General features: G+C 50.5%; 1 protein-coding gene across 1 annotated transcript in view; it reads left to right on the top strand.

The window, feature by feature from the left end:
• CYSTM1 (cysteine rich transmembrane module containing 1) overlaps nucleotides 1-18,814 on the top strand; it is a 48,574-nt gene extending 29,760 nt beyond the window's left edge. The window contains exon 3 of the mRNA XM_062189026.1: nucleotides 18,582-18,814. Within this exon, the coding sequence (XP_062045010.1) occupies nucleotides 18,582-18,688 (107 nt within the window). The 3' untranslated portion in view covers nucleotides 18,689-18,814. The remainder of the gene's footprint in view (nucleotides 1-18,581) is intronic.
• The last annotated feature ends 1,246 nt before the right edge of the window (nucleotides 18,815-20,060 follow it).

Below are 20,060 nucleotides of genomic sequence, written 5' to 3'. Positions count from 1 at the left end.
TTATACACGTTCTTCTGGGCTAGTTCTGTGACATCTGGCAACCTGCTGATTTAAAGAAGGTTCTACTTCAGCGCAGTTCTTTGGAGCACTAATGCTCGGTTGGCTGTTGAACAGGTTCTAAGCCTCTCCAGTCAGAATGCCCCAGTGATCCTGTAATGGTTCTTGTGGGCCCAGCAGAGCCTCAAGGGAGGCCTCTTTGTACCCCATGGCCTGAGACTGGAGGAAGGTGGCAGAACGGCGAATTGCTCCTTCTGCACACTCTGCTTGGTGTCTTGTGCTGCTCTCATCAGTCAGTGTGAGGACAGAAGAGCAAGGATACTTAATGGCCTTGCATTTCTAGTTAATTGGCTTGAGGTATGGAATTACAGTCTGCCTTGTGTGAGCCTTTTATGTCTTCTTTCATCAGAAACTCTGATCAGGCATTTTTCATTGCCCTGGGAAGTCTTTCCGGTATAGACAAGCCCAGTGCCTTCTTTCTTTGCCAGGTATCAGGTGACAGAGTGTCCCAGCAAGGACGCTGCATAGTGCCACCCAAAGCCTCACTGACTGAGGAATCTAGTTAGTTTCTCCAGTTCTTGGGGCTTTTGCTTTCCTATTTATAAAGTTGGGACTTTTGGACCATGGTAAAGCATAAATAAATACATCTTACCTGTTAATGCCATCTTGATGGGAATTGAAGAACAGTTAGTGCCGTCCCTCAGCCGCTCACATTTTCTGCATGTTGGCTTGTGGGTGGATGAGGTGGGGAAGACGGGGAGCTCCAGGGGAAAGGAGGGGAGGCCAGGTGCTGAGGGTCACTCCCAATTTACCCCGGGAATCCTTGCTGGCCTGCGGCGGGTGGGAACGCTCCAGTCATCTCCTACCTGCCTTGTACCTGGTCTCCTTTCCTCTGGGCGTGTCCCCTGCTCCCTGTGTCTGTCTAGACCTCCAGGATGGGTCAGCTTCCTGTCTTCCCACTTCATAATGGGCCCAGGTGCTTGTTGTGCTTTGTGCCTCTTCAGTAGTTCTTCCTTCTTAGCCTCATACTTTATCCTGGTCTCTTTGCCTTTTTTTTTTTTTTTTAAAGATTTATTTATTTGAAAGAATTACACACAGAGAGAAGGAGAGGAAGGGAGAGAGAGAGAGGGGGCTTCCAACCGCTGGTTCACTCCCCAGTTGACTGCAACAGCCGGAGCTATGCCGATCCAAAGCCAGGAGCCTGGACCTTCTTCTGGGTCTCCCACGCGGTTACAGGGGCCCAAGGACTTGGGCCATTTTCTACTGCTTTCCCAGGCCATAGCAGAGAGCTGGATTGGAAGTGGAGCAGCCAGGACTTGAACCAGATCCCATATGGGATGCTGCCACTGCAACAGCGGCTTTACCCTCTAAGCCATAGCATCAGCCCCCCTCTTTGCCTTTTCAGTGACAAGAGTTGACTGTTGTGCAAAATACTCCTCTCCAACTTATCCTCACTTGATTCTTATTTGATCTATTTAACCTTCTTCCCTTTTTTTTTTTTTTTTCACAGCTTATAGCAACTATACTGGGACATTTATTTAAATCTTCTCATGCCCAAATGGTGTTTTCACGGCATCCCTTGGAAAATACCCTTAAGATCTCAACAGGTCTGAGCCAGCGCCTTTAGGATTTCAGCTGGGCCTGTTGTCAGATCCGAAACCTGAGAAGCCCATGGTTTCTGACCTGGCAGGCAGGTCTGGCACATGCACCTTGTGCTGTGGGACGGGAGAGGCAGAGCCTTGGTGGCCACAAATCATCATCTGGCCCCCTCAGCTAGGGAGAAGACAGGCCCTTCTGGGATTCCTGGCTTCCCAAAAGGGATGTGACAGCCACTGTGACACTGAGCCCTGCTGAGGGCTTCCTTTTCCTACACCAGAAGGTGTGTTCAGCACAGATCTTCCTGATGCTTGCTTTGGACAGAAACCACTTCTCCCTTTGTGCAGCATTCTGTTGGTCTCCACGTGAGTGGGAGACTTTGCCACTGTACTGGCTTCTGTGTGAAAGGCCATGGGTTTCCATTTAGGTTCTCAACGAAGCAGTTGCCTCACCTATCCTTGGATGTCCCAGAGTAGGAGCTACAAGCACAGAGTATGGGCTTAAATGTTTTTTCTACCTTCCATAAGATTTTTCCATTCCTAGGGTAAAGGCTGTGGGAGCCCTTCCTGAGCTGGCTCAGCTGCTGAGCTCCTTGGCCTCATTAGGCTCCATCCTCCCACCCAGCTCTTGAAAATGCCCTTATCCATGCGGCTTGGGGGCCGTTTTTCCTCCTCTATTGCCTCAGCACAGATAACTCACTTCTCACTCAGGTGTCACTGACACCGAGTGGTGCCCACCTCTCCAGTCTAGGTCCTGTGTCTGTCCATAGTGCTGTCTGGATTTATAATTGGATGGTTTAGACTGCAGTCACAGAATGAAGGTCCTCCCTGTCATCTGAAAGCTCTGTGTTTAATGTGACTGCTGGATTCCCCAGTCACTACCTGGCCAGTGATTAAGGAGGAAGAAAAGTTGGGAGACTCAAAGGAGAGGATGGGAGAAACGGGAATTGTTAAACTCAGGGCTTCATTTTACAGGAAGGACTGTTTCCACCACTGTGCTGTCTCTTACCTTATCTATTTCTTGGTCTGATATGTGAACAGAGCATTTATTATGCACCATGGGTTGGAGAACTATTCTAGTGCTGATCATCACCACTGTCTGAATAACTAAGCCAAGAGCTGTGGTGGGGGTCTTACTTGCTCCACTGAGTTCCGGTTCTTAAACATCGTAGTAATGCTCACAGATCATGACCCAGACACCCCATCAGCTCAGATGATTTTCAAGTTGTTTCCTAGGGAGTTCTCGCACACACAGGCTGTGAGTACCTGGCTGCCTCTGTGGCGTACACACCATGGGGTCTTCCCTCTGGTTTCCTCCCGGTTGGGATCAGGTTGTTCTTTGTCATAGGAGGCTGTCCTACACATTGCACAATGTTTAGAAGCATCCCTGGTCTCCACCCATGAAATGCAGGCCGCATCTCCTCGGTACCACATATCCCCTTGGGGCCAGCATCACCCTCCTTTGAGAACCACTGCTACAGTCTTAATAATTAAAAATTTAAGTGGGCCATCAAAGGAAAAAAACTTCTTAATCAGCTTCTTCAGCAGTTGAAAAATATATGACTTTTTCTGGTGACCTGCCAAGGGAGAAGATTTCGGGAATGCAGAAATGGAAAAAAGTTGCTCCTAACTGGACAGACTTCTGAGCCACTCTGCAGCCTTGGGCTAGAGAATGTGGACGTTTGATGCCAATCATGAGATTAAAACCCTCAGAACACAAAGAGGTCAAGGCCAATGGCTTGAGCCTTTCAATATTAATTATTCAATAAATATTACTAAATGAGTAATAAATAGCTAAATAATAGCTCTGGTGTTTGTCTAGTGATTGCTGTGTATCAGATACTTTTATATATTAACTCAGTCCTAAGAGCAGCCCTCTGAGGTTGGTCCTGTTATCTCATCATGTAGGAGGTGAAGAAGCCGAAGGATAAAAAAGTTGCCTCATTCCTGGTCATACGGGAAATGGTGGAGCTGAAATTTGAACCCAACAATCTTTGACTCCAAAGCCTATGCTCTTCAGTAACTACCATTTCCTGAGCACCTGCTGAAGTCCCTGATACTCTATTGAGAGCTTTATAGCTAGGGCTTTGATTTTTACAGTAGCCCTTCAGAGTAACCAGGAGCTTAGAGAAGCTACAATACCTTGCCTGTGGACCCCAGGTCTCTCACCCAAAGCCTGACACATTGTAGAATACTATCCATGTATCATGTGGCCTCCATGTACAATTAAAAGGTTTTTAAAAAAATATTTATTTACTTAAGAAACATAGTACAGAGAGAGGGAGAGACACAGAGAGGGGTCTTCCACCCATTGTTTCATTCCCCAAATGGCCACAATGGCCAGAGCTGAGCTGATCAGAATCCAGGAGCCGGGAGCTTCTTCCAGGTTTCTCATGCAGGTGCAGAGGCCCAAGCACTTGGGCCATCTTCTACTTCTTTCCCAGGCCATAAGCAGTGAGCTGGATTAGAAGTGGAGCAGCTGGGACTCGAACTGGTGCCCATATGGGATGCCAGCACTGCAGCAGGATGCTTAACCTACTATGCCACAGTGCCAGCCCCATAAAAGTCTTTTTTATAAACTCATCTTTCTGGAGCAGGTTAAGCTGCCAGTTGGGATGTCCATATGCCACATAAGAGTGCGTGGGATTCAGTCCATTTCCAATGCAGCTTCCTGCTAAGATACCTGGGAGGCAGCAGATGATGGCCCAAGTGCATGGGTTCCTGCTTTCCATGTGGATTTCCTGGCACCTGGCTTTGGCCTGGCCTAGCCCCAGCTGTTCTGAGCATCTGGCAAATGAACCAGTGGATGGAAGATTTCTCTCTGTGTGTCTCTTTCTGTCTCTCTCTTTTCTGTGACTCTCTGCCTTACAAAAATAATAATAAAAAAAATACAATCATCTTCCTTTTTCCTTGTAAGCGCCACACTCTCATTCAGTAAGTACCAGCTAAATGCCTTCTGTATTTAGTGACAAGTACTAAGTAAATGTTACCATTTCTAGTTTTGTCTTCTTCAGGTGCTTTATACATATTATCCTATTAGTTGCATATAGCAGTCCTGGTGGTGTCCCATGTGAGAGATGAGACTGGGATTCAGAGAGATGAAATAATTTTCCTAAGGTTTTTTTGAAACAATAGCTAAGCCATGAATCGAACCAAGCCTTGTCCAGTTTTAAAATGTATTATTATTTTTTTAAAGATTTATTTATTTATTTGAAGGGGGGTGGTATGGAGAAAGATCCAGGAAGTCCATCCAGGTCTCCCATGTGGGTGGCAGGAACTCAAGTACTTGAACCATCTCCTGTGCTTTCCCAGGCACGTTAGCAAGGAGCAGATGAGAAGCAGAGTATCTGGGATCTGAATGAGCACTCCAGCATGAGATGCAGGAGTCCCGGGAGGCACTTAGCTCTGCACCGCAACACCTGCCCTTCCAAGTGGATTCTTGCCTTTGATGCTCTCTCGTTCCATTAAGGAATATCCTTAAACTACTTCAGAATTAGCAAAGACGCACATTATTTTCAATGGTAGAGGAGGACTCTGGATAGGACGTTCTCTCCCTGGTGGAAAGAACTTGTAACTCTCTTCAAAAAAGCAGATGAGAATGGCCTTGAGTGTACTGGGGACTTGGTACCAGCGTTTGCTCTCATTCCACATACTGATGACTTCAAGCCTTAATTTGACCAATGTGGTTGTTAGAACCATGCATCCACATGGGAGACCAGGAGAAGCACCTGGCTCCTGGCTTCGGATCAGCACGGTGCAGCGGCCATTGGAGGGTGAACCAACAGTAAAAGGAAGACCTTTCTCTCTCTCTCTCTTACTGTCCACTCTGCCTGTCAAAAAAAAGAACCATGCATCCATAATGGTGTCCCCAGTGGCTGCTCTCAGCCTCGTGTGTCATGTGAAGACAGCCTGGTGGACTGCTGAAGATGGCCTTGGGTTTTTCCATCTCCTTGGAGATAAGAGACATAATCAGTTTTGGCCAAGTACTTTATGAAAAACATTCTTTTGCCTTTTTAAAAGCACTCATAGGTAATGGAGTATGAAAAGGCTACTGCTATTTGCAGATCCAATTTCCTCAGCTGGCTGGGAGCAGACCCAGCTGGCAAGGTCTAGGTGGCGTGGGGAAATGGTGTTTTGAAGTCTGATGCTGCTTCCAGACTCATTTGCCCCATTGTTCCTCTTAACACCTTCCCACTCAGGGGCTGCATGGGTTTTCTGCTCCGACAATGCTTTTACCCTGCCTTAAAAAACATGACACATATCCTCATCCCCTCCTGCATGGCCATCTTTAGTGAAGCTGATGTGAACAGTGAAGCACTGGTGTGGGTGGGCAAGGAAAAGACTGACTAGGTAAAAGGCACCTATGGAAATTGGAAGGTGCAGGTGGGATAGAGTCAGTCACTGGAGCTAAAGCAGGCACTGTTGGCACCTCCCTGTGCCAGTTCCGCTCTGCAGAGCAGAGGGACACCCAGGGTGGCACGCATCCTGTACTGAAACAGTCCCTTCCAGATAGTAATGAAGCGTTAGCTGTAGCGAGGGGCCCAGGCTCCAGGGCCTGTGCACGGTGATGTGGCTCTCACCACATCAGCTGCCTGTGTGGCAGGGCGCCCACAGGTAGCTGGTGCCTTCTTCCCAGTGGTCAGTGTGGTTAGCCACAGAGAAAAACTTGAGGAAGAACCTTTGAAAGCCAATAGCTTTTTCATTCTCAGAGGCTTCTCTTAGGTCTTCATGGAAATCACTCTCAGGAGAACTGGCTGCACTGGTAGAATTTGGTGCCTCTACAAAACAGTCTCTATTCTGTTTGTATGGTGGCTCTGGGAGTTGAGAGGACACAGGATGTTCTGATAAAAATGCTGAACATGAAGACAGCAAGGATTAATGTCTATACCACTGGATGAGGTTTTGGCCCAGCAGATAGTAACACAAGTGTGTGGACCACATCCAGCGTGACCGGTGGGCCTGAGAGCTGGTTTCTTCAAAGCCTGCTTGGTGCAGCTCTGCCAGCTCCCCACAGCTGCTGCTCCTTTGTTATGCCTGGGTTTTCACTCAGAGAAACATGGCTGCTTTTTATTTTATTTTATTTTTTAAAGATTTATTTGAAAGGCAGAGTTAGAAAGAGGTAGATCAATTGATAGATCTTTCCTCTGCTGGTTCACTCTCCAAATGTCTGCAATGGCTAGGGCTGGGCCAGGCCAAAGCCAGGAGCCAGGGCTTTATCTAAGTCCCCAACGCGGGTGCAGGGGTCTGAACATTTTGGCCATCCTCCACTGCCCTCCTAGGCTCAGCAGGAAGTTGGTTTGCAAGTGGAGCAGCTGAGATTCGAACTGGCACCCATATGGGATGCCAGCATTGCAGGTGGTGGCCCAACTACCTGCCAGTTCTGATGTGGTCACTTTTTTTTAAATGACAGAAATATTTATTATATCTAGAAAGTAAATAATCCCCAAATTTTATTACCCAAAGATAGCAGTTAACATTCTGCTATGATTTTTTAAAAATATAGCCTTTTTTGAAATTTAGCTGGCTTGTTATTATCTATCTAGGTGATATACTTGCAGCTAATACAATGCTATATTGAAGAGTGGGTGTTTTGTTTTTTTCCTTGTTCTAAATTCAAGTCTATGTAGCCTCAGCTGCTTCTTGGCCCCTTAAAATATGCAAGGCTTTCGGAGTGGTTACCCATTTTCACTAAGGTCTGTACTTCAGTGTTGGTCTCATACCATGGACTTCATGCTGCTTTTTGCCCCCAGTCCAAAATATTTTTTGTTTTAAAAATTTCAATATAGCCTAAAGCTTTGCAAAATAGGATTTTGCTGTTATTGTCTCCATTTCACAGGTGAGGTAATGGAACCACAAAGAGGTTAAAGGACTTGGATTTTACTGAAGGGACCATGCCAGGTATACGAATATTACGTATAACCCCTGAATCCAGGGAACCTGTCTCTGAAGAGCTGGGCCTTGGGGATGCAGAGACGAGGAGGACTCAGCTCCTGCCTGTGAGCTGGCCTGAGCGGCAGGGTGGGGCTGGTTGTGGAGACAGCCCCAGGGAGTGGTCATGGCAGTGTTGGAGCCGAGCACTGATCTGCTCTTTGCAGTCCTGCCTTGGCTCTGAGGGAGTAGATCCATTCTCCCGGAAGTAGGAAGTACTTATTTTCTTATCAGCTCTGACGGCAAGTTTTATCAGCTTGCACCAGGAAGCTTGCTGTCAAGGCTGCAACAGTCTTGGCTTTGAGAGGCCGGAACTTCTCCCCTCCATTTCTCTTCCTGTTGGGCACCGTGACCTCTTCCTCTTGATCCAGACTGGAATCGGGCTTGGAAAAGGCAGCATGCTTCTGGGATTACTCTGCTCCATCCTCAGCCCGTTAAACTTCGGGGCTTTCTGACCTGGGGAGAGGGAATAGAGCCAACCACCACCACCACCACCACATATGGACACACACTCGACTCTGTCTGGGTCTTGTAGTTGGACTTAGTTTTCTTCTTGGGGTACCAGAGTCTTTTTCTCAGGCATACACCTACATGAAGTGCATGAACTGCGAAGAGCCTTGAAAAACTTCAGTGTGTTTTCCTGCTGCATTTTCTAATCTTCCCATTAAGCTTTCTTTTCTTTTTCTAATTTAAGAGACACATAGAAAATGCCAGAGAGAAAGAGATCTTCCATCCACTGGTTCACTCCCCAAATGCCTGCAACATTCGGGGCTGGCCCGTGCTGAAGCAGGAGCCTGGAACTCCATCCAGGTCTCCCACTTGGGGGGCAGGGACCCAGGTGCTTGAACCATCAACTGCTGACTCTAAAGAATCAGGAGGAAACTGGATCGGAAGCAGGGTAGCCAGGATTTTTTTTTTTTTTTTTTTTTTTTGGACAGATAGAGTTAGACAGTGAGAGAGAGAGAGAAGTCTTCCTTATGTTGGTTCACCCCCCAAATGGCTGCCACGGCCGGAGCTATGCTGATCTGAAGCCAGGAGCCAGGTGCTTCCTCCTGGTCTCCCACTCGGATTCAGGGGCCCAACCACTTGAGCCATCCTCTACTGCCTTCCCGGGCCACAGCAGAGAGATGGACTGGAAGAGGAGCAACTAGGATTAGAACCCGGTGCCTATGTGGGATGCCGGTGCCACAGGCGGAGGATTAACCAAGTGAGCCAAGGTGCCAGCCCTGGTAGCCAGGACTTTAACCAAAGTAGTGACTTAACCTCTGTGCTCAGTGGGGCCCCCACCCTCCAATTAGGCTTTACCAAAAAATAAAAATAAAAGTAAAAAAATAAATGGGTCCTCTTGCAGCATTTCCATTTACTTTTGAAATGAGTCCATAAGGTTGCCTAGGATACCTTGTCAGCTTGGAGAATTTTAGAGTACAGAATTGTATTGTTGGTGTTTCTTAATGAATAAAAACATTTTTTGTTTGTGGGGCTCTGTGCATCATGGTTCATTAATGAAGGACCTTTCCCTCTGAGCCTCTAAAAAAGAAAAGTCCAGTCCAAGTACCCTCGGGCAGCCTGTGGTAGCTGTGCACTCACAAGGCTGTGGGTATAGGTTCTTGGGGCCGCAGATCTGAAGTGAAGGGCCCTGTGGGAAGGTAATACTGTGGCCTCAGGTTCCACTCCCTGGCCTGGCTGGGCTCAGCACCTTGCGTTCCTCTTGCTTGCTTGACCTCCTCCCAAGATCTCCTCTCAGTCACAAGGTTCCCATAAAGGGATGGCCTCGATACAGGGACTGCCCCAGCCCATTTATAGAAAGTTCTGGGTGTGCCAAGAGCTCTTGAAAAGGGTTTGAGGGGCCGGCGCCATGGTGCAGTAGGTTAATCCTCTGCCTGCAGCACCTGTATCCCATATGGGCACCAGTTCTAGTCCTGGCTGCTCCTCTTCCAGTCCAGCTCTCTGATGTGGCCTGGGATAGCAGTAGAGGATGGTCCAAGTTCTTGGGCCCCTGCACCCTCGAGGGAGACCTGGAAGAAGCTCCTGGCTTCGGATTAGCACAGCTCCAGTCGTTGTGGTCAATTGGGGAATGAACCAGCAGATGGAAGACCTCTCTCTCTCTCTCTCTCTCTCTCTCTCTCTCTCTCTCTCTGCCTTTCCTTCTCTCTGTGTGTAACTCTGACTTTCAAGTAAAATAAATAAATCTTTTTAAAAAATGGAACTGACAGTGGAGTGACTCCTTTTCCTAAGAACTTGAGACTGATTGGGTCTTTGTTTTTTTCTTATTAGTACTTCACAGTTGCTTCGAAGAGTAGTCAGCTAAGCCCGTATCTGTACCTTGCTTATAAGACAGGCTAGAAACATTTTTTCCAAGTGAAGCAAGGCATGGAAGGCAGATTGTTCATTCATTCATTGTCTCTTGTGTGCCAGGCTTACTGCACGCCCTGTGCTAGACTGTGGGCATCAAGTAATAAATGGCACTGGAGTCCTCATAATTTTTACCCAGGTAGAATTAGGACCTGAGGGTGACCAGGTTCATCTTGGCCATCAAAAGAGACATTCCTCGATAGGACTGTTTCTCTGTTCGGTCACGAGAGAAGAGTGGTGCAGGTAAGAAGTCGGTAGAGTTCTTGGTGCTAGCCAGCGCCAGCCTGCTGATACAGTGGTACGGTCATGTGGATGGCCATGTGGCTATGGATTTCATTAGGAGGCAGCACCCCCAGCCCCCGTGGGTTGTCACCAGCAGCCTGGCATCCACGAGGCATTGGCCCTAGGCAGTGTTTTGAGGGAAATAGAACTTCTTTCACCCTATTTCATGTCTCTTGCTCATTCTTCTAAAAGGACCTCTGTTTATTATGTAAAATGGAACAGTCTGGAATCTGTGCACTTCCTGTAATGCCCATGTTGCTCCCCAGCTGGGGAGTCCTGCCTTCAGTCCTTTAGGTCGCTGTTTGGAGAGTAATGAGAGAAGCTAACATATTCTGAATCCCTGCTGTACAGCAGACCATGGCCCATGGCCTTGAAAAACTCAGTGAGGGGAATAGGTGCTACTCTTCTCCCCATTGTACCGGTGAGGAAACTGGAGCTGGAAGAGGTTGTCACACCCTCAAGGTGACATTGAGGCCAGTCCCTTAGTCATCCAGCCCTAACACCAGCTCTCCTCACGTCTGCACTGTGTTCCTTGGCGGGCTACCAACCCCATGAGGTTGGGTCTTCTCCTGCTGTGATATGGGCAGATGGTGGCGACAGTGTTGCAGACAACCTGGCTGAATGTGTGCACCAGGTCAAGCGTGCTGTGTGCTGGCCTTCCAGTTTGCTGGCGTGCCTCAGCGCCGTCTCCTGTTTCTCCCAACTAGACTCCTAGCGCTATAAATAAATCCACCACTTTGGGCAGCTGAATTCTGTTCAGTGGCTCTGGATAAATCACATGTCTGGCCTTGCTGGCTTATTGGAGGCTCCCTACGTACCTGCTCCGCTCAGGAAGCCAACCGCACTTCGTTGTCTCCCTAAGGCTCCTCACCAGAAGGATTAGCTTGCTGCCGTGGAAGGGGGTTGATCCCGATGGTGGACTTTTTTCACTTGGTGTCCGTGACAAGCTGGCCAGCCTGATAGAGTTGACCATGGAAGGAAGTTGTTTTCCGAGGCTCTGCCTCTGTCTCCCGGGCTGGCAGAGTTCTCACGGTCCTAAAGGCCAGGCCACCCACTTCTCTCCCTATGTCCCCTGGGAAGTCCCTGGCCTCACATTTGCCAAATAAGGGCAGCGCCGTGAGTTTGGTGGTGGTTTTTGCTGACTCTCTGGTTGGTTGTGGGGTGGCTGTCAGCTTGTAGCAGTGCCCAGGCACCCCATGTTGGTTCTTTCCAAATCCAAAAGGGTAACCTTTGTTTCTCTGAGACATGAAGTGGTGCGCTGGGGAGTATGTGTGCATGCATGCCTGCGTGCGTGTGTGTGTGTGTGGGGGGGGGTGGTACAGCCCTTACAAGCAAGGTCTGCCTCGAATGCCTTCTCTCAGGGTTGTTGAGAACGGTCATGCCTCTCTACCCCTGGCCTCAGAACTCGCTGTGCTGGGCTCTACACTGAGGGGCAATCAGGAGGAAACAACTATTTTTATTGTCCAGAACTTAAGCCTGGGAGTGGAGAAAAACAAACAAACTGGGGTGCTTTGCATAAATGTATCTGCCGAGAGCTGTTAATCAGTAACACAGGAATCTGGTACAGGTAGAAGCCAGTTGCAGTCTGTATACCTAAGATAAAGCACACTCTGAGTTCAGTGAAGACGATATGGAAGTGTTTGCCTTTTTAGAAAATGCAGCAGGTACTATTTGAGGGAGACTCCTGGGGCCGGCACTCACCGTGAGTCAGGCCAGCATGACGATAACAGAGCAAACTGTGCCTGCCTGTGCCCGGACACTGATTGGCGAAACCCAGTGGATACTTTCTTGGTGAACTCTGCCCATTTAGGCACATTCTGAAGAGCCAGCTCCCCCTCAAAGTAACCTCTCCATTTTTTTTTTTTTCCTGTAACCCACAGCCCGAAAACCAAAAACAACCATTTCCTGATTTGCTTTCTAAAATCATGGAAGCAGTAGTCTTATATTTAGGGGCACTGACATTGGGGGTTTGTGGTTTCTGAGTCACTTTCTATTTCTGTTTCACTCTTACCTTTCTCTCCTTGCTTTGTTTCCATGATTCCCTGGCTCCAGTCCTGCTGCTCAACAGGGCATGAATAACCGCTCATGCATTCATCACCCTCACCACCGTCGTGTTCTGGGGGCAGCGGCTTGTCAAGGCCTTATCCGTCAGGAGAAGCCAGGGCCGTCCGCGTTGCCCATGGCAGCCAGCACCCAAGTGATGCCATTTCTTGGTGAACCACTCAGTAGCCATTGTTCACGAAGCCGGCAGTGAGGAGGCTGACATTCCTCCCGCCTTAACTCACTGACATGGAGTCCTGACTCTGAGTCCCGGCTGTGTCTGTTGTTGGCCCTGCCTGAGTCGGCGCGTGACTGTGCACTGCCTTTGTCTCTTCTTTCCTAGGGGTCACTGAGCTGCCCGAGACAGGGCTGGTGTCTTTTTTATTTCTGGACTTCCCTGCAGACTTGGCTGTCAGGAAGAACGAAGCGCGCAGGCGCGGTGGGAGGGAGACTGAGCCAAGTGTCTGCAGCGGTGGCTTCTTTGTCCCTCAGCACACTGGCCACGTGTGAGGGCCAGGCGGGGCATCTGGAAGAGTCTTCAGGCACAGGAGGGTGTGCGGGCAGGCAGGCAGAGCGAATGTACTTTTTGGTGACCACGACATGCCTCTGGCTGGCTGGAGTCTAGGCTGGCCCCCAGGGAAGGCGGGATTGGTTCTTGCACAAAACCACAAAGAAGTGAAGCTGCTGCTGGAACAGGATGTCCCTGAGCCACCAGCATACGGAGTTTTGCCTGCTGCCAAGCTCAGCTCTGGCATCTCTCCTCCCCAGGCTGCGAGGTACTCTGGAATCCTCATACACACACACAGGATTAAAGGGCGCAGGTTTTCATTTGTGTCGTAAAATAGTTGTAATACAGGTTTGGTTTTTTTTTTTTTTTTTGCCATTTTAACCATTTACACTTAGAGTTCATTTGGCGTTAAATACATCCACATCGTTGTTTGATCATCACCCCGACGATTCCAGAATTGCTTTCATCTTCCTAAACTGCACCTCCGCACCCACTGAAAAACCACCCACCACTCCCATTCCCTGGTGCCTGGAAACCACTGTCCTACGGTGTCTGTCCTTCTGTAACTGGTTTTCTGTCTTTTAGTATAATGTCTTGAAGGGCTACCCGTGTCGCGTAGCCTGTGTCAGAATTCCCTTCCTTTCTAAGACTGAGTAATACTCTGGTGCGTCTGCATCACATCGGTGGCCACTTGAGCTGCTTCCACCCCTTGGCTCTTGTGAACAGTGCTGCCGTGAGCGTGCTGTCCGTGTCGCTGCATTCAGATCTTTGGGGTAAGGGTTTGAAATCACTGGGAGCAGGATGTCTTTGAAGATTAGCTTCTGATGAATCACCCTTCTGCACGGAGGGCTAGACTTACAGGCCGAAAGTCAGCTTTGCTCAGCAGCTAATTTTAGACTGCAGCATAACCAGTGCTGGGCACCCAGAGCCTTGCACTTCATTTTCATAGTTGCTAGGCTTTCACACTGACTGCACTTTAGTTAGCCATTGCTTTATGGTTGTGGGGCACACTGGTCAGTGGTGGGCACCTTACTGCCCCCTGGCTCGCTCTCACGGTGCAGGCTCCTGCTGACTTTGTCTCTTCTCTTTCCTGACCTGATTGGACTGGTCATTTGTCTTGTTCCCATCTGGACCCGAAACTCCCAGCCTGCTGATGACTAAGGCTGTGGAGGCCACTCGGGGCAGCGCTGTGCAGGCATGTCATTGCCCCCGTGTCTGCTGGCTCTCACCATCTGCTTTGGTTTCTTCCAGTTCTTACATGTGAACGCCGTCCTAGGACAGTAAAATGTAGAAGTGGGTGGCATTTGAAGTTCCTTTGGGACTGGTTTTCCTGTTATCAGCACAGAACACACATGCTTTGGAGGGGTTCAGCTGTCCTGTCCTGGGTCTCTCTGGATGAGGAGTCCTTGAGCTGCTGTCTCCATGTGCTCGACAGTGAGGAAGTGGAGATGGCTGCTTGTGAAACTCTTGTCTCCAAGGGCATTTTGTCATCCTCTGTGGTAATTTCTTGTAAGAAATTCTTCAGATCCACAAATGGGCCGACTCAAACTTCTTCACAGCTAAGGTCACTAAGAGTCTTCCAGTGCCCTGTTGGACCTTGAGCCCATGTCCTGATGGGACCTAGACTGTGGACCCATCAGCCCTCGTGAGTGGGACAGGGACCCCATCAGTGCGCACTGCAGCCACCTGTCTCTGCCTAGAAAGTTTTTGGTGCTCGGTGTGTAGGTGGACGCTATGCCTGCTCCTAGTTCCCACCCAGTTACCATGATGCCCTTCCAATACCTCCAGCCCTGTGGGGCTGCTCACAGAGAAAGCCTGTAGCCCTGCACGTGGGAGGTGCAGAAACGCCAACGGGGAGCGAGATGTGTGTGAGGCAGCCCCGTTTCCTTTGCTCTGATGCCACAGAGCAAAGGAAGACGTCACTGGCCTGTGAAGTGAAATCTTCCATTCTTTCCCCCCAAGCTCTGTCTGTTCTGTACTGGCCTGTAGTCTATCTTTTCACCTAAATCCTTACTTTGGGGGCTGCTATTGTGTCGCCGCTGGTTAAGCCATTGCTCTGACATGGGCCTCCTTTACTGGAGTGCCAGTTGAAGTCCTGGCTGTTCCGCTTTCAATCCAGCTCCCTGCTGATGTTCCTAGCAAGACAGCAGAAGATGGCCCTGGTACCTGGGCCCCTGCCACCCACCTGGGAGACCTGGATGGAGTTGTAGGCTCCGGCTTCAGTCTGGCCTAGCCCTGGCTATTGTGTCCATTTGGGAGCTGAACCAGTGAATGGAAGATCTGTCACTCTGTCATTCTGCCTTTTAAATAATCAAATCATCATTTAAGAATAAATAAATAACCCAATAACTCCTTACCTCGGCCCCCATCTCTGCCTCCCCGCTCTGCTTTTATCAAAGATCTCTTGATAGCTCGACGGTGGTTTGGAATGATTGCAGTTCCGCTGCTGGCAGGAGTTGAGCTTTTTCAGAAGCGCTGCGGTGGGCTCGTGTAGGTCAGGGAGGTCTCCTGGAGGAGCTGCCTGGAGATCCTCGACTGCTCCTCTCTTCTCTCTCCAGGACAGGCTGGTGCCTTCTCCCCTTGCTCTGGCACATGGCTGCTGTGCAGGGACAGGGAAGGACCCAGTGATACTTTGTTGACAATGCATTTTCTTCTTGGGGGCTTCACTACACACGTCATTGTCAACTGTGCTTTTAAAAAAATAATTTATTTGAATGGCAGAGCAGTGGAGAGAGAGGGCTCTTACATCTGAGGGTTTGCTCCTCAAATGGCTGCAGTTGCCAGATCTGGGTCAGGCTGAAATCGGGAGCCATGAATTTCATCCAGATCTCCCACATGGGTGGCAGAGACCTAAGCACCTGGGCCATCCCAGGTGCATCAGCAGGAAGCTGGACTGGAAGCGCTTGACCCAGCACTCCCTGGTGCCCTAACCTGCTGTGTCACAACGCTGGCCCTCAACCCTGGCTTTTATAGCTGAAGACACGGGCTTGGTGAGGTGATGGGGGATGGCCCAAGTCAAAGGCAGAACTGAACCAGGAAGGAAGGAGTGTCAGACGGGTGTGAGCTGGATGGACTGAGAAAAGGGACCAGTGTGTGCTTAGTACTGGGGCCACCATTGTCATTTCCGAGATCAGATGGCAGAGCCAGTGCTTCTCAGAGGCTCCAGAAAACCTGTGTGGGCTGTGCAAGAAGAGCTGCTCACATAGCTAAGTCTCTGGCCTCCACCTGGGACACGCCTGCTGGGGAGGTGGGCTGCTGTTTCTGGATCTGGGGGGTGGGGTGGGGGGGCTGCTGTCTGTGCCATGAGCCATTCCTGGGGCAGGGAGAGAAGAATGAAGTCATTTGAAGGGCATGCAGCCAGACCAGTTCCTGGAGGATCTCTTCAATGGTGAGGTGGTCTAGGCAGGTGCAGGTGAAACCACTGTGAGGTTTCCTGTTGGCGTGGCCACAACACCTGGAGTGTCCAGGCCTCTAGTAGGTGGGGCAGGTTGTTCCGAGGTGTGGGCCTGGCAGTCAGGAGGTGGATGTGTCTCTGGGTCCCTGGGCTGCTACCTTGATTGTGACCATGTTCCCAGCTCAGTGTGCAAGCTCCCCATCCCCTGGCCTCAGAAGCTGCTCTTTTGTGGGCCTTGCCCACATCTTCTCCAAGATGTGACCATGGTTTCCCTGAGCCTGGGCGCTGAGGCTGTGTGGTGATGGGGACTGCCCACGTGTATCAGGCAGCTGGGGGAAGAGAAGACGTCAGTCTGATGTTGAAGACTGATGAAGGTTGGCTCTGGGAGCAGTGGGCAGGTGCCTTGGCTGGGAGGCTCAGTCCCATGGCCCCGCTATCCAGGGTGGCATTTAGGGGTCCCAGAGGCAGGCACGAAGGCCAGCCCAAGTCTAGGGGTGGTGTTTAGAGAAAACACAGGGGGCCAGCGCCGTGGCTCACTAGGTTAATCCTCCACCTGCGGCACTGGCATCCCATATGGGCGCCGGGTTCTAGTCCCGGGTGCTCTTCTTCCAGTCCAGCTCTCTGCTGTGGCCCACGAAGGCAGTGGAGGATGGCCCAAGTGCTTGGGCCCTGCACCTGCATGGGAGACCAGGAAGAAGCACCTGGCTCCTGGCTTTGGATCGGCATAGCTCTGGCTGTAGCGGCCAGTTGGGGGGTGAACCAACGGAAGGAAGACTTCTCTCTCTCACTGTCTAACTCTGTCAAATAAATTTAAATAAATAAATAGAAAAAACCCAGGGGTACAGAGGGCACTGCTTTTGGCATCAGATGAGCAGGACGGGTCCTGCTGAGGGGGCTGTGGAGTTGAGAATGGAGAGGCCAAAGGAGAGGGAAGAGCCTGAGGTTCCCACTTGAGAGAGGGGGTGGCTGAAGGGCTGGGCAGGAACCTGCGGGCGGCCTCTGGAGGACCATGGACTCTGCCAGGGTGTGCCTGCTTCCCGAGTGCCCTCTTCCTCCGGGTCCCAGCTAGGGTGGGCTCCCGACCACCTTCCCACACCCAGAAGAGGCTGGGATGGTTTGGTGTGTCAGCAGTGCTGCCGGAGAGGGAGGAGGGCGCAGGGAGCCGAGAGGGGCCTGGCAGGGAGATAGGAGACGTGTTTTACCCGACGGGACAAGACTCAGGAAAGCCCCGGTGTACAGCGTGCTGTGGTCTCAGCTCCTTGTCGGGAGGATGGGAGTTTGATGGTGCCTATTGCAGGTTTGAGGACAGGAGTCCTGGTACTTGCCCGCTGTGACAAGAAGCAAGGCTTAAAGGGAGTGGGAACTGGATTTAAGGCTTATCTGATGGGGCCCTCGGAGGCAGATCAGACTGTGGAGTTGGCTGAGTAGGGTGCAGGGTCAGGGGGACTGCAGCAAATGAGCACTGAGGCCAGTGCCTCTGGGGCTGGGAGCCCAGGACAGTCAGTGCCAGATGCCCTCAGAGCCCCTGGAGCCAGCACCTGTGGAGAGGCTAGAAAGGGTCCAACATGCATGAGGACTGGCCAGGCTCTCCCCCCTGACACAGGAGCCTGCAGCTTGGAGGGTGGCTTTGGAATCAGGCAAGCCTGGCTTTGAGAAGCATGTGAAATCCAAAGTGAAAAGCTCTACCTCCCCCTACCCGCTGACGCCATGTTTCTTGTTTTCTTTCACAATTGTGTATGTGTGTCCTTTTTGTACACAAACGCTGCTGTACATCTGCTTTCCACCCTTGCTTAACCTGATGGCCACACAAAAGGCCGCCTAGCTCCTTGCACATGCTGTCCAGTGTTCTGCTACTGCACAGGCCTCAATCAAGCTCCTGGACTCCAGCTGCTCGTCACTGAGGCTGGTGCCAGCTAGGGACTATTTTGATGTGGCAGTGCATAATCTCTGAACACTGGGACAGTTATTTCTGGAGGACAAATTGTAGACGCAGATTTTCTGGGTTCAAGTTGTGCCCCTTCCTCGCTCCTCAAAATCCCCTTGGAAAGTAGTTCCTGACTCCATACCCCTGCTGAGAGGAGAGTTACAGAGGGATGGCCCAGGGCTGTTGCGAGATTAAATGAGGCTCTGCCTGTGAAGCCTGCAGCCAGTGCCTGCCACACCAGGCTGCAGGGTACCGTGGGCTCCAGGGCCACCCTGCAAACTGGCTCACTTTGCACTGCATCAGAGGAGGTGCCGGGTTGGGTTTCACGGCTCGGGGAAAAGCGGCGGCAGGAAACAGTGGCCTGACAGCCACCAAGTAGCTGTGTGTGGCAGACACTGGAGCAGGGCTAGGGCAGGACCCAGAAGGGCGCGGCTCCTGCCCCACCCTCATGGAGCCGGCAGTCTGCAGTCCCCTGGGCATGTGGTAAGTGCTGCCAGGCTGCCGACGCTCCAGCTCTGCTCTGACTGCGTCTCTCTCTCCCTGCCTGCCCCCTGCCCCCAGTGTACGTGGTGGAACGGGAGAAGAAGACGGACAGCGGGTGTCAGGCGGCTCTGGCCGCGTGCTGGGCTGCACTCTGCTGCTGCTGCCTCCTGGACAACTTGGACTGAGCAGCCAGACCAAGGGGCCCACAGCCTGCCGCCTCCTGTTCGGAAATAAACAACTAGTGTTGCACACTCTTCATTTTCCTTCTTTCTTTGAGAAATAACCTGTAGACTTTGAAATCCTAGCATCTGTGATAGGTATGAAAGTGCCTTCTCTGATCATGGGTAGCCTTGAACATAAGAAATGTACATTTTTGGCAATTTGCTTGTATACTTTGTTTCGCTTGAATATATATATATATATATTTTTTTTCTTGCTGGTTTATCTTTTCCTGTCAGTGTGCAAGGAGTCTTTGCGTGTTCTGCGTACTAATGTTCGTCACTTTTATAGGCTTATAAAGACCGTATCAGACTATTCAATCTTTTTACAGTATTATTTTGTTTAAAAATGTTTTAATGCCATACTTGTCAGTCTTCCACTATTACTTCATGTGGGTTTTGTTTTTTGAAAATCATTTTTTATTCTCAAATCATAAAAATAAGACTGTATTTTCTTCTAAAATGTTTTATATTCAGGGTTTAGTCCACCCGAATTCATTTTTGATCATGGTGTGGGATAGGGTTCTGGCTTTCATTTTCCGTTCTGATACCCATGTATTGATTAGGAAAAGCACACCCAGACTCCGTGTCTCCTGCTGCACTGTCACAACACAGAGAGGCCTCTCCCGCCACCAGGCAAGCAGTCGGCTCTGAGCAGTGGACTCCGGCTGGGGGTACTTCCTTCATTTCAGTCCTGACTCTGGCCACCTGGCCACAGTCTCCGTGCCCGTAGGTTGAGGGCTCGGCTCCCAGAGCTGTGGCCCTCACTTGGGATGCCACTTGACAAGCCCCAAGTTGTTTACCCTGTGTTTCTGGCTGACGAGCTATAAAGTGGGGTTCCCTCAGCGCTTCCCGGGGTCAGCCAGTGTGCCTGAAGCACTCACGAACTCAGGGCAACGTTGACTGGCTTATCGTCAGAGACACAGACGTGAGATGCACAGGGCCCGGCGTGGGGCCCCCATGCCCTCTCTGCACTCGGTTCAGCCATCTGAAAGCTTGTGAAGCCTGTCCGTGGGGTTTTTATGGAGACGTCGAAGCCCAGGTGACCATGCAGACCCGTGACTGCACAGGCAGGTAGCGTCCAGTGCTGACAGATGGCTCTCCGTGCAACATCCCCTCCTCCTGGGCAGGGGTCTTAGGAGCTAGTCAGATGAGGTCATTTCCTTACGGCCAGCTCCAAGACAGAAAGGCACAGGGGACTTTTTATGACTGGCCTTGAGGAAGAGAAATTTGTATGGCCGGCCTTTGGGAGGGTTGAGCCAGGAACCATGGAGGAAAACCATAAACTACGTATCAGTAAAATTGCAGCTATCCCTTGTCATACACCAGGTTCCCACAT

Source organism: Lepus europaeus, chromosome 4, assembly GCF_033115175.1.
Source record: "Lepus europaeus isolate LE1 chromosome 4, mLepTim1.pri, whole genome shotgun sequence".
In the NCBI taxonomy this organism is placed as follows: Eukaryota; Metazoa; Chordata; class Mammalia; order Lagomorpha; family Leporidae; genus Lepus; species Lepus europaeus.
The sequence above is the reverse complement of the archived record's forward strand: the minus strand, read 5'-3'. Positions and strand labels throughout refer to the sequence as shown.